Below are 24078 nucleotides of genomic sequence, written 5' to 3'. Positions count from 1 at the left end.
CTAGTGTTTCGTGTTTTGGAGGACAATACATTTTTATAGACGCCGTATCAAAATGTTTTAGAACATTTGCATCAATTCGTTATTCATAGTTTTTAAATTTCTGGTAAAACTTCAAATAAATTTGTTTCTGGAGTAATCGTCTTAATTGTGAATCGTACGTACTTTAAATGTTAACGTTATAAATGAACTTATGTTTATTTAAATTTGATTATATATATTGTTTGTCTTCATGTTCTGCTACTGGGTAAGTTCCTTTAAAGATGTATTATGACCAGTTGCTGTGATGTCGGCCTACTAGTACACCGGGGTAACCCCCTACTCGTCTCGAAAGATGTACTAGGTTCTTTAAAGTGCACATGAGCTAGATGTGTAAACTGGACCTACGGTTTATAGTTCTTATCCGAGAAGACTTGTTCTCCACCAGAACCATGGAGCGAGCGAGCCTCAAACCCTTGCCGATATATGGCCACTCACTCGCTCAATGATGATGTTAGTAAGAAATACAAGTTTTAAAAGTTTAAATACAATAGTTCTGTAACTGTAGGCCTACCTTCTCTATATATTCATATGAAAGATCTTGTTGAAAATCGTCTGTAGATGCTTTGTCTTTTTGTACATTTGTATTCATTTGACACAAACGATTCGGTTTAATGTAGTTAACAGACAGTAAACTTTCCTGGAACAAGCCAACAAACATCCAGCACGATCGATGTTAAGAAGCTGGTAACTCCAGCCCAGAAGAGAACGTTGTGAAATCACTGTATATAATTGAGAACTCGCAAAAGCAGCCTCAATACAGAGTAAAGCCGAAAAGAAGAGCACAGTAAAATACATAATGTTTATCCCCAACTGTCTCGTTGCAAATAAATGTTTTCCGAATGTATTAATATATATAAATATGGCTATTTAGTAAATAGTTACCTTCGTTATTAAGTTTTATGTTCAATATTTATTTTATGATTATGGTTGAACAACAATAAAATACCGTAATGAACTGGTAACATTTTTTAATCTAATTTAACTAATCGCTAATGGACTTAGCATTATATCGGTAAGTTTTGGTTAACTATAATTCTTTAATAAATATATGATAAATTGACGTTCTTGAGGATGATCAATGCTTATAAGAAAAATGACTTTTTTTTAACAATGATAATGAAACTTTAAATTTCTTATTTTCAAACAAAACCAATGACAAATGATATACTAATGTAGAATACTTAGCTAATTACTACTAGACTACGGCGTAGGTCTGCTACCGAAAATAAGAGCATGCGGGAAAATACATCAGTATTAAAGACACACCCGATTTTATGACCAATCTGTTACCACATTGGTCCAATAAAATATACAGTACATTCATGACTTTACATTTCAATAATAATAACCATTCTCTCACAAAAATTGATGGAACATTAGGAGCTATATAAATCCAGGATATTATTAGTATTATTAAATGTGCAATTTGCTTTTAGTTTTTCACGTCGAATATGACAACTGCTACCCAATTACGTCATTGTTATGACATGCGCATGCACTAGGTGACTGGATAAAGTATACGAGAGGACGTAATGACGTCATGACACTGCAAAAGTTTACCAAAATCCGTGGCGGAGAATATAATTATAATCTCGCGATGATGTTCTGAGAATAGTAAATTGAATTTCAGTAAAATTATATTTGCAAACTTGTTGATTTTTATTGGTTATTTTAAATAAAGCATCTAATATTAAATACAGGTTATGGCCTGGGTCTTATCACTAGGACGTCAGCCTTCGTTCAGAAACTTAACGATCTAGGCTAGGCCTAATAAGCTACAAACTGAGCATGGCCTAAGCCTGTGTACTTCCACCGGCCCAGCGCGATGGAATAGCTCCAGAGGCGTGGCAGCGGATTGTCCCATTTACAGGTAGGGTGTTCCACCAAAACCACTCCACTGTTCCACTTCCGTATTTTGTCCACGAAGTGAGGAAACGGCTCATGTCGGTTTATCTAGGTAAGCTATAGGTACGAAATAGACTTTAAAATTCATTTGCCTTTTTAATCATCATTAAAACTTTAGTCCTTCAAGAAATACCGATCTAGATTAAAACAAGAAGGTAACGACGACGTTTTACCAAACAAGAGATATTTAATATAAAAATATACAGCATGATCACATTGAAATTGATTTGATTGGGTTTATAAAAATGTTAAATATTTGTCGTTATCAACTTTTTCTGACAATCATGTATACTAATTACTGTCTATAAAATGGTTGAACATCTATACTGAAGATGTATACAGTATAAGGCCTTTTTTTCGTTGGTAATCTTTAGACAATTATTACTTTTTTCTTTCATTAGATCTATTTGCAACGAGAGGACCAATGACCAACCTAGGTCAGGTTGTCGTCTGGATCTAGAAACCATCAAACCTGTGCCAAGGTGAGGAGCAAGGACACACATCCTATTACCCCTGTATGTGCACAATGAAAAACATTATATAGTCCGTCGGTTATCGTAAAGCTCCCTATTATACGTAATTGCCTTATTTAGCTTCTGGATCTATTCCAGTTTCCATTTCAAATATACAATACCAGTTTCCATTTCAAATATACAATACAAAAAACATTTTACTCAAAATCAGATGGAAAATTTATGCAAAAGACAAATGTTATTACATCTAGTTCACTTTTCTTTGTTTTGTTCTTTGTTAGAACTTTTCCGATGAAAACAGGCATTTAAAGCTTCTCCAATAAATATCATGCTGACAAGGCCTATTAATATACTCACCCACCATTCCCATACCGTAGGGATAGATAAATTAACTGCAAAGAAAAACAATTGAAAAAAATATTTATTTTAGTCATTAGAAGTGAAACTTTCTCAAACATGCAGACGCTAGGAACTCAGTAGCTGTAACTTGAATGTGAAGTGTCTGGCCACGAAGGCTACAAGGGAGTTATTGAAGCATGCTTTGCAAGAACAGTACAGTGCTGTAGCAGACACCTTGGCTTGATTCTAATGGTTGCTGAAAGTGGCAAGCCTCAGGCTGAATGTTTGCTATGCAATGAAGGCTGCAGTACTGGATGCTAAGTAGCTAATACTGGATGGTGAAGTGGTAAAAATGAAATTAATTGATTCCCTTAAATACTAATAGTAACTATATCACCATTACTATTTTACTGAACAAGTCAATAAATATTTAGATTTGGGATATTTGTTAAATGTTGTACAGTATGTGCAATTATACATTATGAATAATAGTTCAGTCTGGGGTTAGGGAGGCTGCAGTAAGTTGGAAAGAAGGCTGTTCTATATTTAAATGATGTTATAGGCTACAGTAAGAAAGTGTTTCTATTGAAGATCATGTTTGAGATGCTCTTGTGCGAGGTAGTTGTCAACAGACAGCAATGATAAAAAATACACTTATTGCATACTTACCAACACAAACTATAAGAACATGTAGAAGAATGGTTGTTATTGCAAAATCCCAAATCCTTTCATAGAGGAAAATAATAAAAGCCAATGGACTAATCAAACACGTACACTCTAAAGACAATAAATCAGCTGAGTAAAAGAAACAAAAAAACATTTCAGTAAAACAGTAATTCATTAATTAATGTTAAAATAAAAATCTTATGTCTTTCAATATCTTCTATTTCGATTGAGAGCATAAAAAATCTAAATCAAAATAATAATTCAATCATCAATTTAAGTAAACTTTTAGGATTATTATACTGTAGAAAAGAGCAGAACATTTAGTTATTTGTATAACAATTACACCACATTATTTAATAATTATGTTTTTACCTAGAAATATTGGTTGGTTCCAGGTGGCTGTTGCATTACTAAACATACTTTGGAAACTGTCGACATGAAACGGTATTTTACCATCAAAATCATCTAAACTGAAAAATGAGATAACATTTTGTCTCAGCCACATTATATTTTTACAGTATAATACTGTACAACATTTAATATCATCAACATAATTTACTAAATTGAATACGTTTATAATTGTCCATATCCATAACAGAGTGAAATGGCATAAAAATAGTGGGGAGCAAGACGAGAGAAGTAACTGGTGATGATAAATAATAGCTATCAGAAAGTACTAGGTGGTCAATAATAGTATGCACAAATATTTCACTAATATCACAAACAAAATCATTTTGTATTTACATTAATAATATTTAAACTATTTGTTCACAAGAATTGTTTTATAGATCATGTAAACAATTTGGTTTAAAAAATATTTCTTAAAAAAGTATTACTGTACTTTACAAATGTCATAATGATAATTTAGTCCACAAGGACAGGAAATTCATTTGATACAAATGAAAATGATTGAAAAAAAATTGATGAAGATGAAGAAACACAGAAAATGACAACACTATAAATATACAATACGTAATCTCTGAATGATTAATCTGAATGAATAACAAATTAAAAAGTATACTAAATTTATTGGAACAGACCACAAACACCACAGATGGAGAGCCTTGTCTTTCATTATGCAACAAATTTATCTTAAGATCTTTTGTGTACATTGTTAGTAATAGTTATTAAAGTTCTAGAGTAATAAAATACGTATTTTAAAATGTTTTATCTGCTGCAGTGTATTACCAAAGAGTTTCTGATTTATAATTTCTATGCCTATATGAATTTGACAAATAAAAGATGAATTGGAAATACTTACACAAATATGCCATGCATTAGACTTGCAACCATGTAGTATAAAGCATAAAATGACAGCTGACAAAACACAATGTTTATAACTACATCCTAAAAACATATAAAAAAAACATATAAATTAAATATATAAATAATAATTAATATTTTAGGTTGAAATCATTTTAGGCCAAACTAAAGTTAATATAGCCTATATTGTGTGAACTAAACAATCATCATGTATGTACTTACTACTGTACTGCACTGTGATAATGTCACTACATATTTACGCATTCTAATACCGCCGTGTTAGTAGGCTAGTTAGGTAGCCCTAGCTAGCTAAGCCTAGGCGTCTGGCGTGCCTAGCTATAATAGGCCTAGCTAGAGAAGGTAGGCCTCCTCCTTTTAATTTAAGTTACAGAGTAAGGACTTGGCGTCTAAAGAGTTGCCTGTGGGTTATGCAACTTATACGGTACTTACTATGCTATTTAACATTGTTGCGGTTGAGCTCCAATAATCATATTTTTTAAATAATAAGTTACAGCTAAGCTTCGAACGCCTAGGCCTACTATACTAGGCATACACACACACACAATCGTCACACACATGGGGCTCTGCACTGCATGTCAACAAAAAGATGACCGACAACAAAAACAAACAAAAATCAATCATGCGTGTAACAAATCAGCGACATTACAGGTTTTAGTCACATGATTAATGAACGCCCGCAAGTCTCTCATATTGTGACCAAAACAATGTGACGAACGCCGTAGGCATTTTGGCTTCTTACACGTTGAATGAATGATTCTAGTTTTAGTTAATTAGGTATCATTGTTGATATTAAACTGTACAGAGATCCATCTGAAAGAAGTAAATTAATTTTTGTTTTCAAATGTGTTTGTTGTATGCCATTTTGATGTTCCAATTCATTTACTTTGACCAAAAATTGAATCGAAACAAAAATTATTTACCTGAAAAAAACATTCTTTGGTTGCTAGTATCCAATGGGTTTTTGGTTGAAATGTAACCATTTGTTTTGTCTTTTTATAAGTAAATGTTCATGTATTATTTAGATGTTTCAGTAATAATATTTTATTCGAGTGAATAGAAGTTGATCCCTACATGACGTGCCAAGCCATGCATTTTGGCCAGCTGATTGGCTGTTGTAAAAAATTGGTATCAAATTCGGAGCAATACAAACATGTTGTAAATGGTAGCCGTGTTTTATAGCCTTTTGTATTCACAAAGAAGCTGAAGGTCATGCTGGAATAAAAGTTTGATCACACTGAAGTTGATAAGAAACATCAATCAATACAACTCCCCATGGAAGAATGATACAACTGCAGATATTTGGAAGTGAGCAATACACATTGTAGACTTGTGGTGACCAGTGAATATCATCTATTGCTTTCAGTAATTACAATTAGTCAGATTAATTAACTCAACAGAATCTATTTATATATATGTGTGTAAATGGCAAAACTGAAATTGACAACAGAATTGATAGATTGTTATCGGCAAGAAGAAGTGTTATGGAATATTCAGATGCCAGAATATAAGGACAAAGATAAACGAAAAGCAGCGTTGAACAAGATTGCTCTCAAGTTTGGAGTAACTGGTGCGTAACATTTGAACTTGTTTTTTCATTCAGTATTATCATTGACTGTCTATACAATATAATATTGTCATATCCTTAAAAATAAGGTGGTAGGCTAATACAAACGGTGCTAATCAGCTAATAGGAGCCAGAGGTCCCCAAGGACCCCATGTCGTTTCAATCGATTTACGAGCTGTGTAAAACAATACAAATATGTATACAAACAAAGCCTAACATACAAAGTTGCATAGTTTAGAAGTTGTCTTAATTTTACCTTTTCCCCCATTTTCGTTCTACAGCAACTGACATACAGACAAAAATAAACAGTTTTAGGACGTACTACAGTAGAGAAAAGGCAAAAGTAAAGGCGAGTGAACAGGGTACAGATGGTGTCTATGTATCTAAGTGGATGTATTTTGAACAACTTGATACATTTCTTGCTGCCACACATTTTGCTAGCCAGCTATCCGTTTCAAATTTGGTAAGAAATATACAAAATTGTACGTTTACAACCCCGATGTTTATAAGCAGTTGCCATTGACGTATTTTGACTCGATGCATTGTTGTTATTGAAATAATCATATGTACAAAATCCATATTTAGTAGTTTTAGCGGAAGCCCTGTATATCACACTGTAATACCATGGAGGTATATTTTATACCTCCATGATAATACGGCGCTATTCCATTGGGTACGGGCCTCTCTTCCTTCTCACAAGTATTATAATTTGACTTTTGGGAAAATTTAATTTTTCTTAAACCTTCAACCTATCTGTTTTGCAATACATGTATACAATATATATTTTGGTAATACTGTACATATTGTTGGTGTCATCTGTTTTATTTTCAGGAACCTAATGTGTCAATTTACATCACTGATGAATATGCAGATTATTTTGATTATGAAGATGTTGGTGATGATTGTGATGGTCTTCAAACTAGCAAGGATTCCACAGGAACAAGAAAATACCCTGCGGCTAAGCATCTAACGCCTAAAAACAATAAAAAGTTAAAGACAATTAATGAGAGAACCCCACATGACGATTTCATGTTAGCTGCAACAGAAGCTTTACGTACAGCTACTACATCATCATCTAAGAATGAAACAGGAGCCGATGATGAAGATCTGCAGCAGGGAAAACTATTTGCAATGTGGTTGAAAAAGATAAAAACTCCTAGGCTTAAGCGCAAAGCAATTCAACAAATGCAGGAGGTGATATTTAGAATACTTGATGAGGATGAAGAGCAACAAAGCAATTCTCAGTTTAACTATTCTCCACATATTTATAATCATCCACCACCAACAATAAATCAGCCGCCACCACCACCACCAATAAATCAGCCACCACCAATAATCAGCCACCACCAAATCAACCACCACCAATAATCATCCACCACCAAATCAGCCACCACCACAATCAGCCACCACCAAATCAGCCTACACAACAAAATTAGCCACCACCAACCAATCAGCCACCACCAAATCAGCCACCACTCAATCAACCACCACCAAAACTTTCCACATTTTGTCCCTCGCAAATAAAAGCAAAGCACATGTCCAATCTCATCTTTATAATAAACATCTTCATTCATAATAATAAATAAATAAATGGATTTGCAATTTAAACACTCAATTTACTAATAATATTGTGCGGAACTGTATACTAATGTTACAATAAAATAATCAGTCGCTTTTCTGAAGAAATTGGTTTTCTCATGTCGATTTCCTTGCGTTACTAAATAATCTCACCAGTCTTCCATTTTTATTGATGATTGATTGATATAAACATGGAGTAAAGCCATGATATAAAGTATCAAACTGTGTCAAACCTGTCATTCCTTCCAGCACGATCAATGATTAAACAGATCATGATGTAATAATGCAAGATTATTCATTAACAATTTGGCTCGAATTACATTGAGATATTTAGGGGCCTACTGAACAATTTTCTTTGTTAGTCTTAAAAATGTCATTCTTATGAATTAACGGGTTGGTTTTAGCAAAGGTTTTCCAATAAAAAGGATATTTTTTACAATAGTTAATTGATCCGAGTTTGGTGTTTAAAAATATCCAATTGAAAATTGAATTCAATTTTAGGTTTGTTCTTAAATTGGTACCTGCTCTTAGTCTTATTTCCAATGACAGTACTGTACTGTGCTCTTGTTTGTCTAAATGCATGATAATTGCTTTTTAGTAGTTTTTCTTGATATGATCATTCAATATTTACTCTGTCTACACTATCAAACTTTATGTGATCAAAATTGTGATGACGTGCCCATATATGGACATGATGATGGCATATCACTGCCATATATTTGAGCACATAAAGTTTGATAGTGTAGACAGAGCTAACAGTATGTTGAGGCTGGCAGATCTCATTGCTTTTATTACGGTTTATTAAATTATATATTATTTTCAACTTATCATTTTCAACTATAACTCAGAGTAACTAGTGCTGGTACTGTATATTATAATATAACTGGCTATACCGCTATACTGAATGAGTGAAAGAAACTTGACTGCTCAGTTATGTTTTATAAGAAGTTGATCCTTACCCCGGGACCCCTGCCAATCCCAAATTGTACCCATTATTTACATTGTACCCATTATTTACATTGTACAGGTTGAAGATCCTTACCAAACACAATTCTTGTCCTGCTCATTGGCTGCTGGTGTAAAAAAAAATGGTATCCGTATTCTTACCATGGAGTAAAGACTCCATGATTCTTACCAATACACTTACAACATGTTCGAACTTGGTTGGTTAGCATCTTATGCCTTTTTGTATACACAAGGGTGCAGACAGTTATACTGGATTAACAGATTTGACCTTAAGTTGATTAGAAACAGGTACCGTCCATCAATCAAGAATCCAGAAACAAAACTGAGAATTGGAAGGGAAGTCTAGATGTTGTGACTAGTGAATACTTTTATACCTATTCCACTTTACATGAAATTTACATTTCAAAATGGCAAAACTGAAATTGACAACAGAATTGATAGATTGTTATCGGCAAGAAGAAGTGTTATGGAATATTCAGATGCCAGAATATAAGGACAAAGATAAACGAAAAGCAGCGTTGAACAAGATTGCTCTCAAGTTTGGAGTAACTGGTGCGTAACATTTGAACTTACTTTTCAGTATCAGTAGGCTACTACTGTACTCATACTGCACAGAATGTTAAAAAATATGAATTGTTCCCGGAGGTTGAAGTGCGAAACATTTCGGAATAATTTACTTCATGGAATAGACTTCTAAATTGCACCACTCTGACTCCGGTGTTAATATGCTTATTTTTTATTCACATGGTTACAAAAAGCGCTCGAATAATGTCCCGGAACGGCCTATTCCCATAATAGAGTGACAGTGAATTTAGGAAGTCAATAGGTATAGTGAGTTACGAAAGGTAGAATGAATGTCTATGAGTGGGATGGTACAAATAATGAGGTGAAAGATGAAATTGTATTTTCACGAGGTGAAGCCTGAGTGAAAATAGAATAGATATACAGTATTTCATGCATAGCCGTCATTAACAAATTTACGTGTTTTCATTTTACAGTACATGACCTACAGACAAAAATAAACAGTTTTAGATCGTACTACGGTAAAGAAAAGGCAAAAGTAAAGTCGTCAATTAAAAGTGAACATACAGGTGTCTATGTATCTAAGTGGATGTATTTTGAACAACTTGATGCATTTCTTGCTGCCACACATTTTTATAGCCAGCAGCTAGCCGTTTCAAATTTGGTAATTAAATATACTTTTTTTTAAAGCAGTCTGAAATTGACTTTGTTATAAGAACATAGACAATTTGTCATTGAAGTAATCAAGTAACAAGGCTATATACATGGCTGCAGTCACGTGCTCAAGTTAGTGTTTACCGACCTACCGACCGACCGACATAGTAGACATAGAGAGTAAAAAGTCCTTTTGTAGTCTAGCTTTACCAGCACTATTACAACGTAATGCTAATGGATTTGAGGCCATATGTATATTTATAATGTAGGCCCACTTATAATGTAGGCCTATAGTTAGTGTAAATGACATATTTTAATGTAGGCCTATATTTAGTGTAATGACATATTATTTAATTTTTAGGAGCCTAATCAGTCAATTTACATCACTGATGAATATGCAGATTATTTTGATTATGAAGATGTTGATGATGATTGTGATGCTCTTCAAACTAGCAAGGATTCCACAGGAACAGGAAAATACACTTCTTCGGCTAAACATCTAACGCCTAATAACAACAATAAAAAGGTTAAGAAAAATGAGAGAACCCCACATGACGATTTCATGTTAGCTGCAACAGAAGCATTACGTACTATTATTATTACATCATCATCTAAGAATGAAACAGGAGCCGATGATGAAGATCTGCATCAGGGAAAATTGTTCACAATGTGGTTGAAAAGGATAAAAACTCCTAGGCTTAAGCGCAAAGCAATTCAACAAATGCAGGAGGTGATATTTAGAATACTTGATGAGGATGAAGAGCTACAAAGCAATTCTCAGTTTAACTATTCTCCTCAGATTTATTATCAGCCACCACCAATAAATCAGCCACCACCACCAATAAATCAGCCACCACCAATAATCAGCCACCACCAAACCAACCACCACCAATAATCATCCACCACCAAACCAACCACCACCACCACCAATAATCAATCAATTCGTATCGCTCGCAACTATAGCTTAAACACTTCAAACAAAGTATAGTACGGAGGCCTACAGTATATCCAAATCTTCTCTTTAGAATAACAAGCTTTAAGGACCATCATTAATTTGTTTTGTTTTGAAGAATAAATTTATTCAGGGTGTTCTGTAGATTATCGTATATAAACCAAAGAAAAGTTTAATACATTATAATACATTTGTGTAAATTATTTAATGTATAATTGTTTTCTTCTTGGTGGCTTAATTACATTAACTGCCTCGTATGTCTTCTCACCATTCTGTACTGTACTCTTAAATAAAACTTCATTAAAATTAAATATTGTATAATTATAGCAAATTAAATTGTGACTGAATCAATCCGTTTTGTCTTACCTGATACCAAAAAAATGAACAACACAAAGCACAATACACAAAGTTGTCTTTCATTAAAGCATATAATTCACAACTGTTTTACAACGATTTTATTTTACAGTATCTGACTAGGGAAGAGCTGACCCACATGTTGGAAATGGGGCGGTTTATAATTTGATAAGAAATATACAAAATTGTACGTTACGCGTGACATTATGTTTACAATGTTACTCTAGTCCAACTCTCCATTGCCATTCAACTTTACCATTTCCATTAAAATAATCACAAAACTCATTTTGTACAAGTTTAGCCGGACCACCAGCCCTGTTACCACATTGTGATTCTAATGGAGCTATTCCATTTGGGGTAGGACCTCTTCGCCAACTTCCTTCAGTCACTATTCCAGTTTTTATATTTTCTACATCGAGATTATTTAATGTGTATATATTCCTTGAACTGGGCCTGGTGAGTAAATAATTGTGAAGTACACACGTACTTAAAACCATCGACCTTACGTTATTAGGGTGTGCTCTAAATGGTTGCTGAAATACACGGAATCGATTTGCCTGGATTCCAAAAGCATTCTCCGCTGTCCTCCTTGCCCTTGAAAGACGGTAGTTGAAGATTTCTTTTTCCTTACTTATCCCTCTTGATGGATAAGGTTTCATAATAGTTTCTTTCAAAGGAAAAACTTTATCAGCCACTATTACATGAGGCACTGGTTTCTCCCTTCCAGGAAGACATTGTGGGCCTGGAATATTGATCGTACCGTCATCAAGAGCTTTTTTCAACGAACACCCATGCCATACTCCACCATCATCCACTCTACAGCCGACATCAACATATATGAATTTATAGTCTGCATCAACTAATGCCATTTGAATAATACTGACATTGTTTTTATACATTGATACCCATCCAGGCCGTGGGTTTATTTGTATAATTTGTCCGTCTAGTGCTCCGATACAATTGGGAAACTGCCATTTTTCTTTAAAACCTTCAGCTACTTTTAGCCAATCTTCTTCTGTTTGAGGAACCTGGGTAATTGCAATAAAAACATGTGTAATGTATTTGGTCTTTGTAATGACATAATTTAAATTGTTTTTAGAAACTTGTGATATATAAAATTCAGGATGCGGATCCTCCAAAGCATTTTTTTTAAACTTTAATTTTCATATCAGATTTGTCATCAGGCAGCACCAACCAGCGATCACTCAGTCAGGGCTCAACGGTTATATCTCGCACAATAACAATAGTTAGTGCACGGACGGGGGGATGCACGGGGTGCTTCTTGTAAAAATTGTTAATGTTATTAGTATACCTTTAAGTAATCCTCTTTCAGCACATCATAAATGGCTTTGCATGTTTCAGGAATCAATTTACTCAAGGTGCTCCGTGGAACTCTATAAAGACACTCAATATCTTGATATGTGTTTCCTAGACAAAAGAAATAATTTATTCTGAGTTCAATCGGGTCTTTTTGTGAGCATTTTGTGTTGAGTGCACATACCTTAGTACAAAGGTATTTTTGATCTTCACACCATACTTGAAATACTGTACATTCAATTGAAATGTATGAACTTTAAATAACGATCAATACACTTATATTAAGCCTACTATTTTATAAACTACTCAGCTGTAAATTTGAATAACGATACCTATGCATGCAAAACGTTGTGTGCTCGTGTAAACTATGACTATGAGTTGTAATTGTATAATTTTTAATCATCATCATCAAATATATCCACATGCAATCTAAAACTAGACATGAAACTCGTCACTTTGACGAGTTAGTTATCCGCACCACGACAAACGCCACGTGCACGTCATACGTTGGAATATTGCACACAGATAAAGATTATGGCATTATGACAAGAACTGAAGAATATGATATGCTGTTAGTGCTGAATTTTGTGTCATATAGTATATACATGCAAACAGTATAAGCTGTATACATATTACATACAGTGTAGAATAGGTGAAATTACGGGACCCGCCATTTATTCCAATTTTTAACATGGCGACGGTATCAAAATGAAACACTTAGATAGCAATTTCAGAAGGAAATTATCTCAGGAACAACATATTAACGTGTAGAAGAAATTTGAATACGTAAAATATAGATGCGCACCCTTTTAAATGTGATGAACTATTACGCAAAATATGAAAATATGACTTTTTTTATTCAACTGGCCATATGATGACGTCACAACATCCGATTGGCAAAATGTTTACATGAATTCGTATCTACAATCCAATAGCTTCCAGAAAACGTTTTAATCGTGATTATCACATTTTATTCTTACGAGCTATTACAGATTAAAATTTACTGTAAAGATGAAATTAATGACCCACGTAATTTTAGGCATGATGACGTCATAAAAATTAAAATATTTTTATCTCATGCTAAAGAAAGTTGATTGACCTACACAATATATAAATGTAGGAGAAAAAGGAATACAGATAAGCGCGATGCGCTCCATTGAATGTGATGAGCAATAACGAAAGAGACAAAAATCCTATATTTTACATTCGTGTGGCCATACGATGACGTCACAATGTTTTTTTAGCCTTATTGATGCATGATCCGATATCTACAACTCATCAACTTCTAGATTTTGTAATAAAAATAAACGGTTAACGGTTTACTTTAGAAACTATGACTGTTTAAAAAAAGACATAATTTTGACGATTTTTTAAGCTTTTTCATAAAAAACGCGCACGAATTGTCTAATTCAACGTGTTCGTATGGCGTTATTTAAACTGGAAAAGGTCTAAATTGTTTTCAAAATCACTGGGAAAGGCTTGAAAAATATAATTCAAGAGAAAAAAATATGTTTTTAACGCTATGTGCGCACCGCGCGCATAAAAAATTGCGCGCACGTGGGAATTTTTGACATGCTCAAAATGACAAGAAACGCGTAAAAAGTTGATTAGAAATTAATTTTGCGCATTTTGAAATTTTAAATGCGCGTGCGCGCGTAACTTCTTGTCAAACATGCCATTTTTAATCCGTAGAAAGTTTGCCCCTGATATGACTTAAATTTTGTCAAAGTGTCAATACTAAATGACTTTTGGTTTTTAATCTATGATCAATCATTGAAATTCATAAAATTGCGCATAAGTCACGTTGCGCAACTATGACGTCATTCAAAAATAGGAGGTGCACAACTTCACGTAAATGCCCATATGTTGTCAAAGTTATGAAATGTTATGTTTACACATTTTAGAGGAACACGACTCACAAAAAGGAAGGAAGGAAAGAAGAACTAGACATGAAACTCGTCACTTTGACGAGTTAGTTATCCGCACCACGACAAACGCCACGTGCACGTCATATGTTGGAATATTGCACACAGATAAAGATTATGGCATTATGACAAGAACTGAAGAATATGACATGCTGTTAGTGCTGAATTTTGTGTCATATAGTATATACATGCAAACAGTATAAGATACATATTACATACAGTGTAGAATAGGTGAAATTACGGGACCCGCCATTTATTCCAATTTTTAACATGGCGACGGTATCAAAATGAAACACTTAGATAGCAATTTCAGAAGGAAATTATCTCAGGAACAACATATTAACGTGTAGAAGAAATTTGAATACGTAAAATATAGATGCGCACCCTTTTAAATGTGATGAACTATTACGCAAAATATGAAAATACAACTTTTTTTATTCAACTGGCCATATGATGACGTCACAACATCCGATTGGCAAAATGTTTACATGAATTCGTATCTACAATCCAATAGCTTCCAGAAAACGTTTTAATCGTGATTATCACATTTTATTCTTACGAGGTATTACAGATTAAAATTTACTGTAAAGATGAAATTAATGACCCACGTAATTAAAATTTTTAGGCATGATGACGTCATAAAAATTAAAATATTTTTATCTCATGCTAAAGAAAGTTGATTGACCTACACAATATATAAATGTAGGAGAAAAAGGAATACAGATAAGCGCGATGCGCTCCATTGAATGTGATGAGCAATAACGAAAGAGACAAAAATCCTATATTTTACATTCGTGTGGCCATACGATGACGTCACAATGTTTTTTTAGCCTTATTGATGCATGATCCGATATCTACAACTCATCAACTTCTAGATTTTGTAATAAAAATAAACGGTTAACGGTTTACTTTAGAAACTATGACTGTTTAAAAAAAGACATAATTTTGACGATTTTTTAAGCTTTTTCATAAAAAACGCGCACGAATTGTCTAATTCAACGTGTTCGTATGGCGTTATTTAAACTGGAAAAGGTCTAAATTGTTTTCAAAATCACTGGGAAAGGCTTGAAAAATATAATTCAAGAGAAAAAAATATGTTTTTAACGCTATGTGCGCACCGCGCGCATAAAAAATTGCGCGCCCGTGGGAATTTTTGGCATGCTCAAAATGACAAGAAACGCGTAAAAAGTTGATCAGAAATTAATTTTGCGCATTTTGAAATTTTAAATGCGCGTGCGCGCGTAACTTCTTGTCAAACATGCCATTTTTAATCCGTAGAAAGTTTGCCCCTGATATGACTTAAATTTTGTCAAAGTGTCAATACTAAATGACTTTTGGTTTTTAATCTATGATCAATCATTGAAATTCATAAAATTGCGCATAAGTCACGTTGCGCAACTATGACGTCATTCAAAAATAGGAGGTGCACAACTTCACGTAAATGCCCATATGTTGTCAAAGTTATGAAATGTTATGTTTACACATTTTAGAGGAACACGACTCACAAAAAGGAAGGAAGGAAAGAAGAATAATACAGAAAACTAGATTTGAACTCGTCACTTTGACGAGTTCGGGTTATCCGCGCAAATGCAACATGCAGATACTTTAAACTATGAACCTCGACAATTACTATGCCATCCTATGACATGAATTAAATATGTTTACAGTGCTGAATTGTACCTATTTTGTAGCATACAGCATATTACAGTATTTACAGAATACACTGTATATGTTATACAGTGTAGCATAGACGAAATTACGAGACCCATCTTTTAAATCCAATTATTAACACGATGATGTCATCAAATTGACATATAAACATAACTATTTTAGAAGCTGATTATCTAAATAATTACATTAATACAAATTTGAAGAATTTTGGGCACGTAAAAGTGAGATGCGCTCTCGTTTAAATGCAATGAACTTTTACGCAAGAGATGAAAATATGACTTTTTGAATTAAACTGGCCATATGATGACGTCACAACATCTAATTGGCAAAATATTCACATGAATTCGTAACTAAAATCCAATAGCTTCCAGAAAACGTTTTAATCATGATTATCACTTTTTATTCTGACGAGCTATAACAGATTAAAATTTACTGTAATGATAAAAATAAGTGCCCTACGTTATTTACATTTTTAGACATGATGACGTCATAAAAATTAAAATATTTTTAACTCATGCGAAAGATAGTTGATTGACGTAGACAATAATAAAATCTCGGGGGAAATGGAATACGTATAAGCGAGATGCGCTCTGTTGAATGTGATGAGCAATAACGAAAGAGACAAAAATCCTATATTTTACATGCGTGTGGCCATACGATGACGTCATAACATCCGAGAGGTGAAAATTCTGCATGAAATCATTTCTACAATTTATCTTCTTGCATAATAAGTTAAAAAAATTGGGGGTCACCTTCGATCCTGAAGAGCTATAATAGATTCAAAATAGGCATTATTTTGACAATATTTTGTAACTTTTTAAACAAAAACGCGCGCAAATGGTCTAAATCAACATGTTCGTATGACGTCATTTTAATTTGAAATGATGTAAATCTTTTTTAAAATGACTAAGAAAGGCTGTAAAATCATAATTCAAGAAAAAAACACATGATTTTCATGCTCCGTGCGCACCTTACGCGTAAATTTTTTCGCGCGCGTGGGAATTTTTGACATGCTCAAAATGTCATGATCAGCGTAGAAAGTTGATTAGAAATTAATTTTGCGCATTTTGAAATTTTAAATGCGCGTGCGCGCGTAACTTCTTGTGAAACATGTCATTTTTAATCCATAGAAAGTTTGCCCTTGATATGACTTAAATTTTTACCAAGTGTCAATACAAAATGACTTTTGGTTTATAATCTATGACCAATCATTGAAATTCATAAAATTGCGCGTAACTTACGCTGCGCGACTCTAACGTCATTAAAAATATGGAGGTGCACAACTTCAGGTAAATGTCCATATAATGACAAAGTTATACAAAAGATATATTCACAAGCAATAGGGGATATGCGACGCACAAAAATCCGGGAAAGAAAGAAGAATAACAAAGAAGAAGATGAAAAAAAAGATATTTACAATCACATGGGTTATCCGCAACTAAGTTGCGGATAACCAAAAAATATTGATCTCATACAATTACAAGGAGTTATCCGCTTGGTATACCAAGCGGATAACTAATAATACAGAAAAAAAATATTGATCTCATACAATTACAAGGAGTTATCCGCTTGGTATACCAAGCGGATAACTAACTAGGTAGGGGGATTTAAATCTATTCATCATAGTTTGGTCAATACGTTTCTGAAGTCAAATACAAAAAAGCTAAATATATTCGTACCCGCAATATGACACCGAATACTATACTAATCTTTATTTTAATTTTTCAACCAGCATATAACAATACAATAACAAACAATACAACATAAAAATGAAACTAGACATGAAACTCGTCACTTTGACGAGTTAGTTATCCGCACCACGACAAACGCCACGTGCACGTCATACGTTGGAATATTGCACACAGATAAAGATTATGGCATTATGACAAGAACTGAAGAATATGATATGCTGTTAGTGCTGAATTTTGTGTCATATAGTATATACATGCAAACAGTATAAGCTGTATACATATTACATACAGTGTAGAATAGGTGAAATTACGGGACCCGCCATTTATTCCAATTTTTAACATGGCGACGGTATCAAAATGAAACACTTAGATAGCAATTTCAGAAGGAAATTATCTCAGGAACAACATATTAACGTGTAGAAGAAATTTGAATACGTAAAATATAGATGCGCACCCTTTTAAATGTGATGAACTATTACGCAAAATATGAAAATACGACTTTTTTTATTCAACTGGCCATATGATGACGTCACAACATCCGATTGGCAAAATGTTTACATGAATTCGTATCTACAATCCAATAGCTTCCAGAAAACGTTTTAATCGTGATTATCACATTTTATTCTTACGAGCTATTACAGATTAAAATTTACTGTAAAGATGAAATTAATGACCCACGTAATTAAAATTTTTAGGCATGATGACGTCATAAAAATTAAAATATTTTTATCTCATGCTAAAGAAAGTTGATTGACCTACACAATATATAAATGTAGGAGAAAAAGGAATACAGATAAGCGCGATGCGCTCCATTGAATGTGATGAGCAATAACGAAAGAGACAAAAATCCTATATTTTACATTCGTGTGGCCATACGATGACGTCACAATGTTTTTTTAGCCTTATTGATGCATGATCCGATATCTACAACTCATCAACTTCTAGATTTTGTAATAAAAATAAACGGTTAACGGTTTACTTTAGAAACTATGACTGTTTAAAAAAAGACATAATTTTGACGATTTTTTAAGCTTTTTCATAAAAAACGCGCACGAATTGTCTAATTCAACGTGTTCGTATGGCGTTATTTAAACTGGAAAAGGTCTAAATTGTTTTCAAAATCACTGGGAAAGGCTTGAAAAATATAATTCAAGAGAAAAAAATATGTTTTTAACGCTATGTGCGCACCGCACGCATAAAAAATTGCGCGCACGTGGGAATTTTTGACATGCTCAAAATGACAAGAAACGCGTAAAAAGTTGATTAGAAATTAATTTTGCGCATTTTGAAATTTTAAATGCGCGTGCGCGCGTAACTTCTTGTCAAACATGCCATTTTTAATCCGTAGAAAGTTTGCCCCTGATATGACTTAAATTTTGTCAAAGTGTCAATACTAAATGACTTTTGGTTTTTAATCTATGATCAATCATTGAAATTCATAAAATTGCGCATAAGTCACGTTGCGCAACTATGACGTCATTCAAAAATAGGAGGTGCACAACTTCACGTAAATGCCCATATGTTGTCAAAGTTATGAAATGTTATGTTTACACATTTTAGAGGAACACGACTCACAAAAAGGAAGGAAGGAAAGAAGAACTAGACATGAAACTCGTCACTTTGACGAGTTAGTTATCCGCACCACGACAAACGCCACGTGCACGTCATACGTTGGAATATTGCACACAGATAAAGATTATGGCATTATGACAAGAACTGAAGAATATGATATGCTGTTAGTGCTGAATTTTGTGTCATATAGTATATACATGCAAACAGTATAAGCTGTATACATATTACATACAGTGTAGAATAGGTGAAATTACGGGACCCGCCATTTATTCCAATTTTTAACATGGCGACGGTATCAAAATGAAACACTTAGATAGCAATTTCAGAAGGAAATTATCTCAGGAACAACATATTAACGTGTAGAAGAAATTTGAATACGTAAAATATAGATGCGCACCCTTTTAAATGTGATGAACTATTACGCAAAATATGAAAATATGACTTTTTTTATTCAACTGGCCATATGATGACGTCACAACATCCGATTGGCAAAATGTTTACATGAATTCGTATCTACAATCCAATAGCTTCCAGAAAACGTTTTAATCGTGATTATCACATTTTATTCTTACGAGCTATTACAGATTAAAATTTACTGTAAAGATGAAATTAATGACCCACGTAATTTTAGGCATGATGACGTCATAAAAATTAAAATATTTTTATCTCATGCTAAAGAAAGTTGATTGACCTACACAATATATAAATGTAGGAGAAAAAGGAATACAGATAAGCGCGATGCGCTCCATTGAATGTGATGAGCAATAACGAAAGAGACAAAAATCCTATATTTTACATTCGTGTGGCCATACGATGACGTCACAATGTTTTTTTAGCCTTATTGATGCATGATCCGATATCTACAACTCATCAACTTCTAGATTTTGTAATAAAAATAAACGGTTAACGGTTTACTTTAGAAACTATGACTGTTTAAAAAAAGACATAATTTTGACGATTTTTTAAGCTTTTTCATAAAAAACGCGCACGAATTGTCTAATTCAACGTGTTCGTATGGCGTTATTTAAACTGGAAAAGGTCTAAATTGTTTTCAAAATCACTGGGAAAGGCTTGAAAAATATAATTCAAGAGAAAAAAATATGTTTTTAACGCTATGTGCGCACCGCGCGCATAAAAAATTGCGCGCACGTGGGAATTTTTGACATGCTCAAAATGACAAGAAACGCGTAAAAAGTTGATTAGAAATTAATTTTGCGCATTTTGAAATTTTAAATGCGCGTGCGCGCGTAACTTCTTGTCAAACATGCCATTTTTAATCCGTAGAAAGTTTGCCCCTGATATGACTTAAATTTTGTCAAAGTGTCAATACTAAATGACTTTTGGTTTTTAATCTATGATCAATCATTGAAATTCATAAAATTGCGCATAAGTCACGTTGCGCAACTATGACGTCATTCAAAAATAGGAGGTGCACAACTTCACGTAAATGCCCATATGTTGTCAAAGTTATGAAATGTTATGTTTACACATTTTAGAGGAACACGACTCACAAAAAGGAAGGAAGGAAAGAAGAACTAGACATGAAACTCGTCACTTTGACGAGTTAGTTATCCGCACCACGACAAACGCCACGTGCACGTCATACGTTGGAATATTGCACACAGATAAAGATTATGGCATTATGACAAGAACTGAAGAATATGACATGCTGTTAGTGCTGAATTTTGTGTCATATAGTATATACATGCAAACAGTATAAGCTGTATACATATTACATACAGTGTAGAATAGGTGAAATTACGGGACCCGCCATTTATTCCAATTTTTAACATGGCGACGGTATCAAAATGAAACACTTAGATAGCAATTTCAGAAGGAAATTATCTCAGGAACAACATATTAACGTGTAGAAGAAATTTGAATACGTAAAATATAGATGCGCACCCTTTTAAATGTGATGAACTATTACGCAAAATATGAAAATACGACTTTTTTTATTCAACTGGCCATATGATGACGTCACAACATCCGATTGGCAAAATGTTTACATGAATTCGTATCTACAATCCAATAGCTTCCAGAAAACGTTTTAATCGTGATTATCACATTTTATTCTTACGAGCTATTACAGATTAAAATTTACTGTAAAGATGAAATTAATGACCCACGTAATTAAAATTTTTAGGCATGATGACGTCATAAAAATTAAAATATTTTTATCTCATGCTAAAGAAAGTTGATTGACCTACACAATATATAAATGTAGGAGAAAAAGGAATACAGATAAGCGCGATGCGCTCCATTGAATGTGATGAGCAATAACGAAAGAGACAAAAATCCTATATTTTACATTCGTGTGGCCATACGATGACGTCACAATGTTTTTTTAGCCTTATTGATGCATGATCCGATATCTACAACTCATCAACTTCTAGATTTTGTAATAAAAATAAACGGTTAACGGTTTACTTTAGAAACTATGACTGTTTAAAAAAAGACATAATTTTGACGATTTTTTAAGCTTTTTCATAAAAAACGCGCACGAATTGTCTAATTCAACGTGTTCGTATGGCGTTATTTAAACTGGAAAAGGTCTAAATTGTTTTCAAAATCACTGGGAAAGGCTTGAAAAATATAATTCAAGAGAAAAAAATATGTTTTTAACGCTATGTGCGCACCGCGCGCATAAAAAATTGCGCGCCCGTGGGAATTTTTGACATGCTCAAAATGACAAGAAACGCGTAAAAAGTTGATTAGAAATTAATTTTGCGCATTTTGAAATTTTAAATGCGCGTGCGCGCGTAACTTCTTGTCAAACATGCCATTTTTAATCCGTAGAAAGTTTGCCCCTGATATGACTTAAATTTTGTCAAAGTGTCAATACTAAATGACTTTTGGTTTTTAATCTATGATCAATCATTGAAATTCATAAAATTGCGCATAAGTCACGTTGCGCAACTATGACGTCATTCAAAAATAGGAGGTGCACAACTTCACGTAAATGCCCATATGTTGTCAAAGTTATGAAATGTTATGTTTACACATTTTAGAGGAACACGACTCACAAAAAGGAAGGAAGGAAAGAAGAATAATACAGAAAAAAAATATTGATCTCATACAATTACAAGGAGTTATCCGCTTGGTATACCAAGCGGATAACTAATAATACAGAAAAAAAATATTGATCTCATACAATTACAAGGAGTTATCCGCTTGGTATACCAAGCGGATAACTAATAATACAGAAAAAAAATATTGATCTCATACAATTACAAGGAGTTATCCGCTTGGTATACCAAGCGGATAACTAATTATCCGCTTGGTATACCAAGCGGATAACTAATAATCTTGCAGCTTTTAAAGTAAAATACATTGTTGTAACTACTTCTTGCATAAAATAAATTAATTAGTAAAAGTAAAATGTCAATAATTTACAACGGTAAAATGTCTTTAATTTGTCTAGGCCTATACTGTATATTTGATTATTTTAGCAGTTTAGATCTGATGTTTAGAAAATTATAGATCTAGAAAATTAAATATAAAGCGATCTGTCTACACTATCAAACTTTATGTGACAAAAGAAAACGTGATGTGCCCATATATGGACACGATGTCATAACGCTACCATATTTGGGCACATCACACATTTTATTGTCAACTAGTGCGATAGGGTAGACAGATTATATCTATATTATATAGAGAGAGTTATACTGAAAAAGCAAGATATATGAGGTCTTAGTTTTTTTTCTAGACCGGATTCTAGACTAGCTAGATCGGAGAGAAAGCAAGAAGCTAATATTATTAAGTAATTCGACATTTGTCTTACCTGATGTTAAAAAACGAAGTGTTAAAGCCAATCTCTCTTCTGGGGAAATTGCTTTTCTCATATGTGTGTCCTCTCTTTTTATTAAGGGAGTTATTTTTTCCAAAATATCATCGAATGATGATTTGTCCATGTGTGGAAAATATTTGTCTCTTTTTATATCCTCTGCCTCCAGTTCTTTTAAAAGGTCATAGTATGCTCCATGGTGTAATTGTCGTCGTTCTATCCATGGTTTTACCCAAACACTACGTTTCTTTTGCAGTCTGTTTAAAGCTTTCTTCTTGCGTTGTACTGCTTCTACAATACACATAATACTAGTTACTTTCATTAGTAATACATGATCCATGTCAATATATCAAAAGATGACCTTACTAGCTGATAAATTGAAAATAATTGAACAATATAAAACTTCCCTGGCTGAATTTATAATCAAAATGAGCGAGTTACGAGAGTTTCTCAAATTGATAAGACGGTCCCTAATTCAAAGCATATTGCCATCATTCATAGGCTTAGTAGAAAACTACGGTACATCACTCTCCGATGAAAACAAATTCGTAAAGTTTACATTATAATAGCATGGAGGTAAACCATGATTTAATATAGTCTTTATGTGAATAGTAAAATGTAAAAATATGTGAGATTTTGACGTCTAAACACTCATTTTGTTTCTTGTTAATGCAAGATGCATTAGGATCGACGCATTTCTTTCAATTTATAAGAAAAAGTGTAACCGCTCTAATATTCTAATATTAAAACACATAATCGTAAGAAAGACTGAATTAGCCCTATGGACTTGCCCCAAGTCTGCATTTATTGTCTTTT

The 24078-nt window shown here is 33.4% G+C and overlaps 2 protein-coding genes across 2 annotated transcripts; one reads left to right on the top strand and one right to left on the bottom strand.

Annotated features, from left to right (window-relative positions):
* Positions 1 to 2120: 2120 nt before the first annotated feature.
* Positions 2121 to 5270, bottom strand: LOC144844796 (putative transmembrane protein 244). The gene is made up of 5 exons (XM_078701860.1): positions 5136 to 5270; positions 4684 to 4769; positions 3795 to 3892; positions 3426 to 3551; positions 2121 to 2809 (listed from the first exon to the last, which is right to left on the bottom strand). The coding sequence occupies exons 1-5, from the start codon at positions 5148 to 5150 to the stop codon at positions 2670 to 2672; spliced, it is 465 nt and encodes a 154-aa protein (XP_078557986.1). The 5' UTR covers positions 5151 to 5270; the 3' UTR covers positions 2121 to 2669.
* A 410-nt stretch (positions 5271 to 5680) lies between these two features.
* On the top strand, positions 5681 to 8162 carry LOC144844781 (uncharacterized). The gene is made up of 3 exons (XM_078701843.1): positions 5681 to 6273; positions 6552 to 6733; positions 7102 to 8162. Exons 1-3 carry the CDS (start codon positions 6129 to 6131, stop codon positions 7636 to 7638), a joined length of 864 nt encoding a protein of 287 aa, XP_078557969.1. The 5' UTR covers positions 5681 to 6128; the 3' UTR covers positions 7639 to 8162.
* Positions 8163 to 24078: the final 15916 nt, after the last annotated feature.

Source organism: Antedon bifida, chromosome 6 (genome assembly GCF_963402885.1).
Source record: "Antedon bifida chromosome 6, ecAntBifi1.1, whole genome shotgun sequence".
Lineage (NCBI taxonomy): Eukaryota > Metazoa > Echinodermata > Crinoidea > Comatulida > Antedonidae > Antedon > Antedon bifida.
The sequence above is the reverse complement of the archived record's forward strand: the minus strand, read 5'-3'. Positions and strand labels throughout refer to the sequence as shown.

Excerpts from the sequence above, each read along its gene's own strand:
- LOC144844796 (XM_078701860.1), bottom strand. Across the intron at positions 3,893-4,683 it reads CTAATGCATGGCATATTTGT|TTTAGATGATTTTGATGGTA; the intron begins GTAAGTATTTCC and ends CTCATTTTTCAG. Across the intron at positions 3,552-3,794 it reads GAACCAACCAATATTTCTAG|CTGATTTATTGTCTTTAGAG; the intron begins GTAAAAACATAA and ends TCTTTTACTCAG.
- LOC144844781 (XM_078701843.1), top strand. The coding sequence starts at position 6,129 with ATGGCAAAACTGAAATTGACAACAGAATTGATAGATTGTTATCGGCAA. Across the intron at positions 6,274-6,551 it reads TCTCAAGTTTGGAGTAACTG|CAACTGACATACAGACAAAA; the intron begins GTGCGTAACATT and ends TTCGTTCTACAG. Across the intron at positions 6,734-7,101 it reads AGCTATCCGTTTCAAATTTG|GAACCTAATGTGTCAATTTA; the intron begins GTAAGAAATATA and ends TTTTATTTTCAG.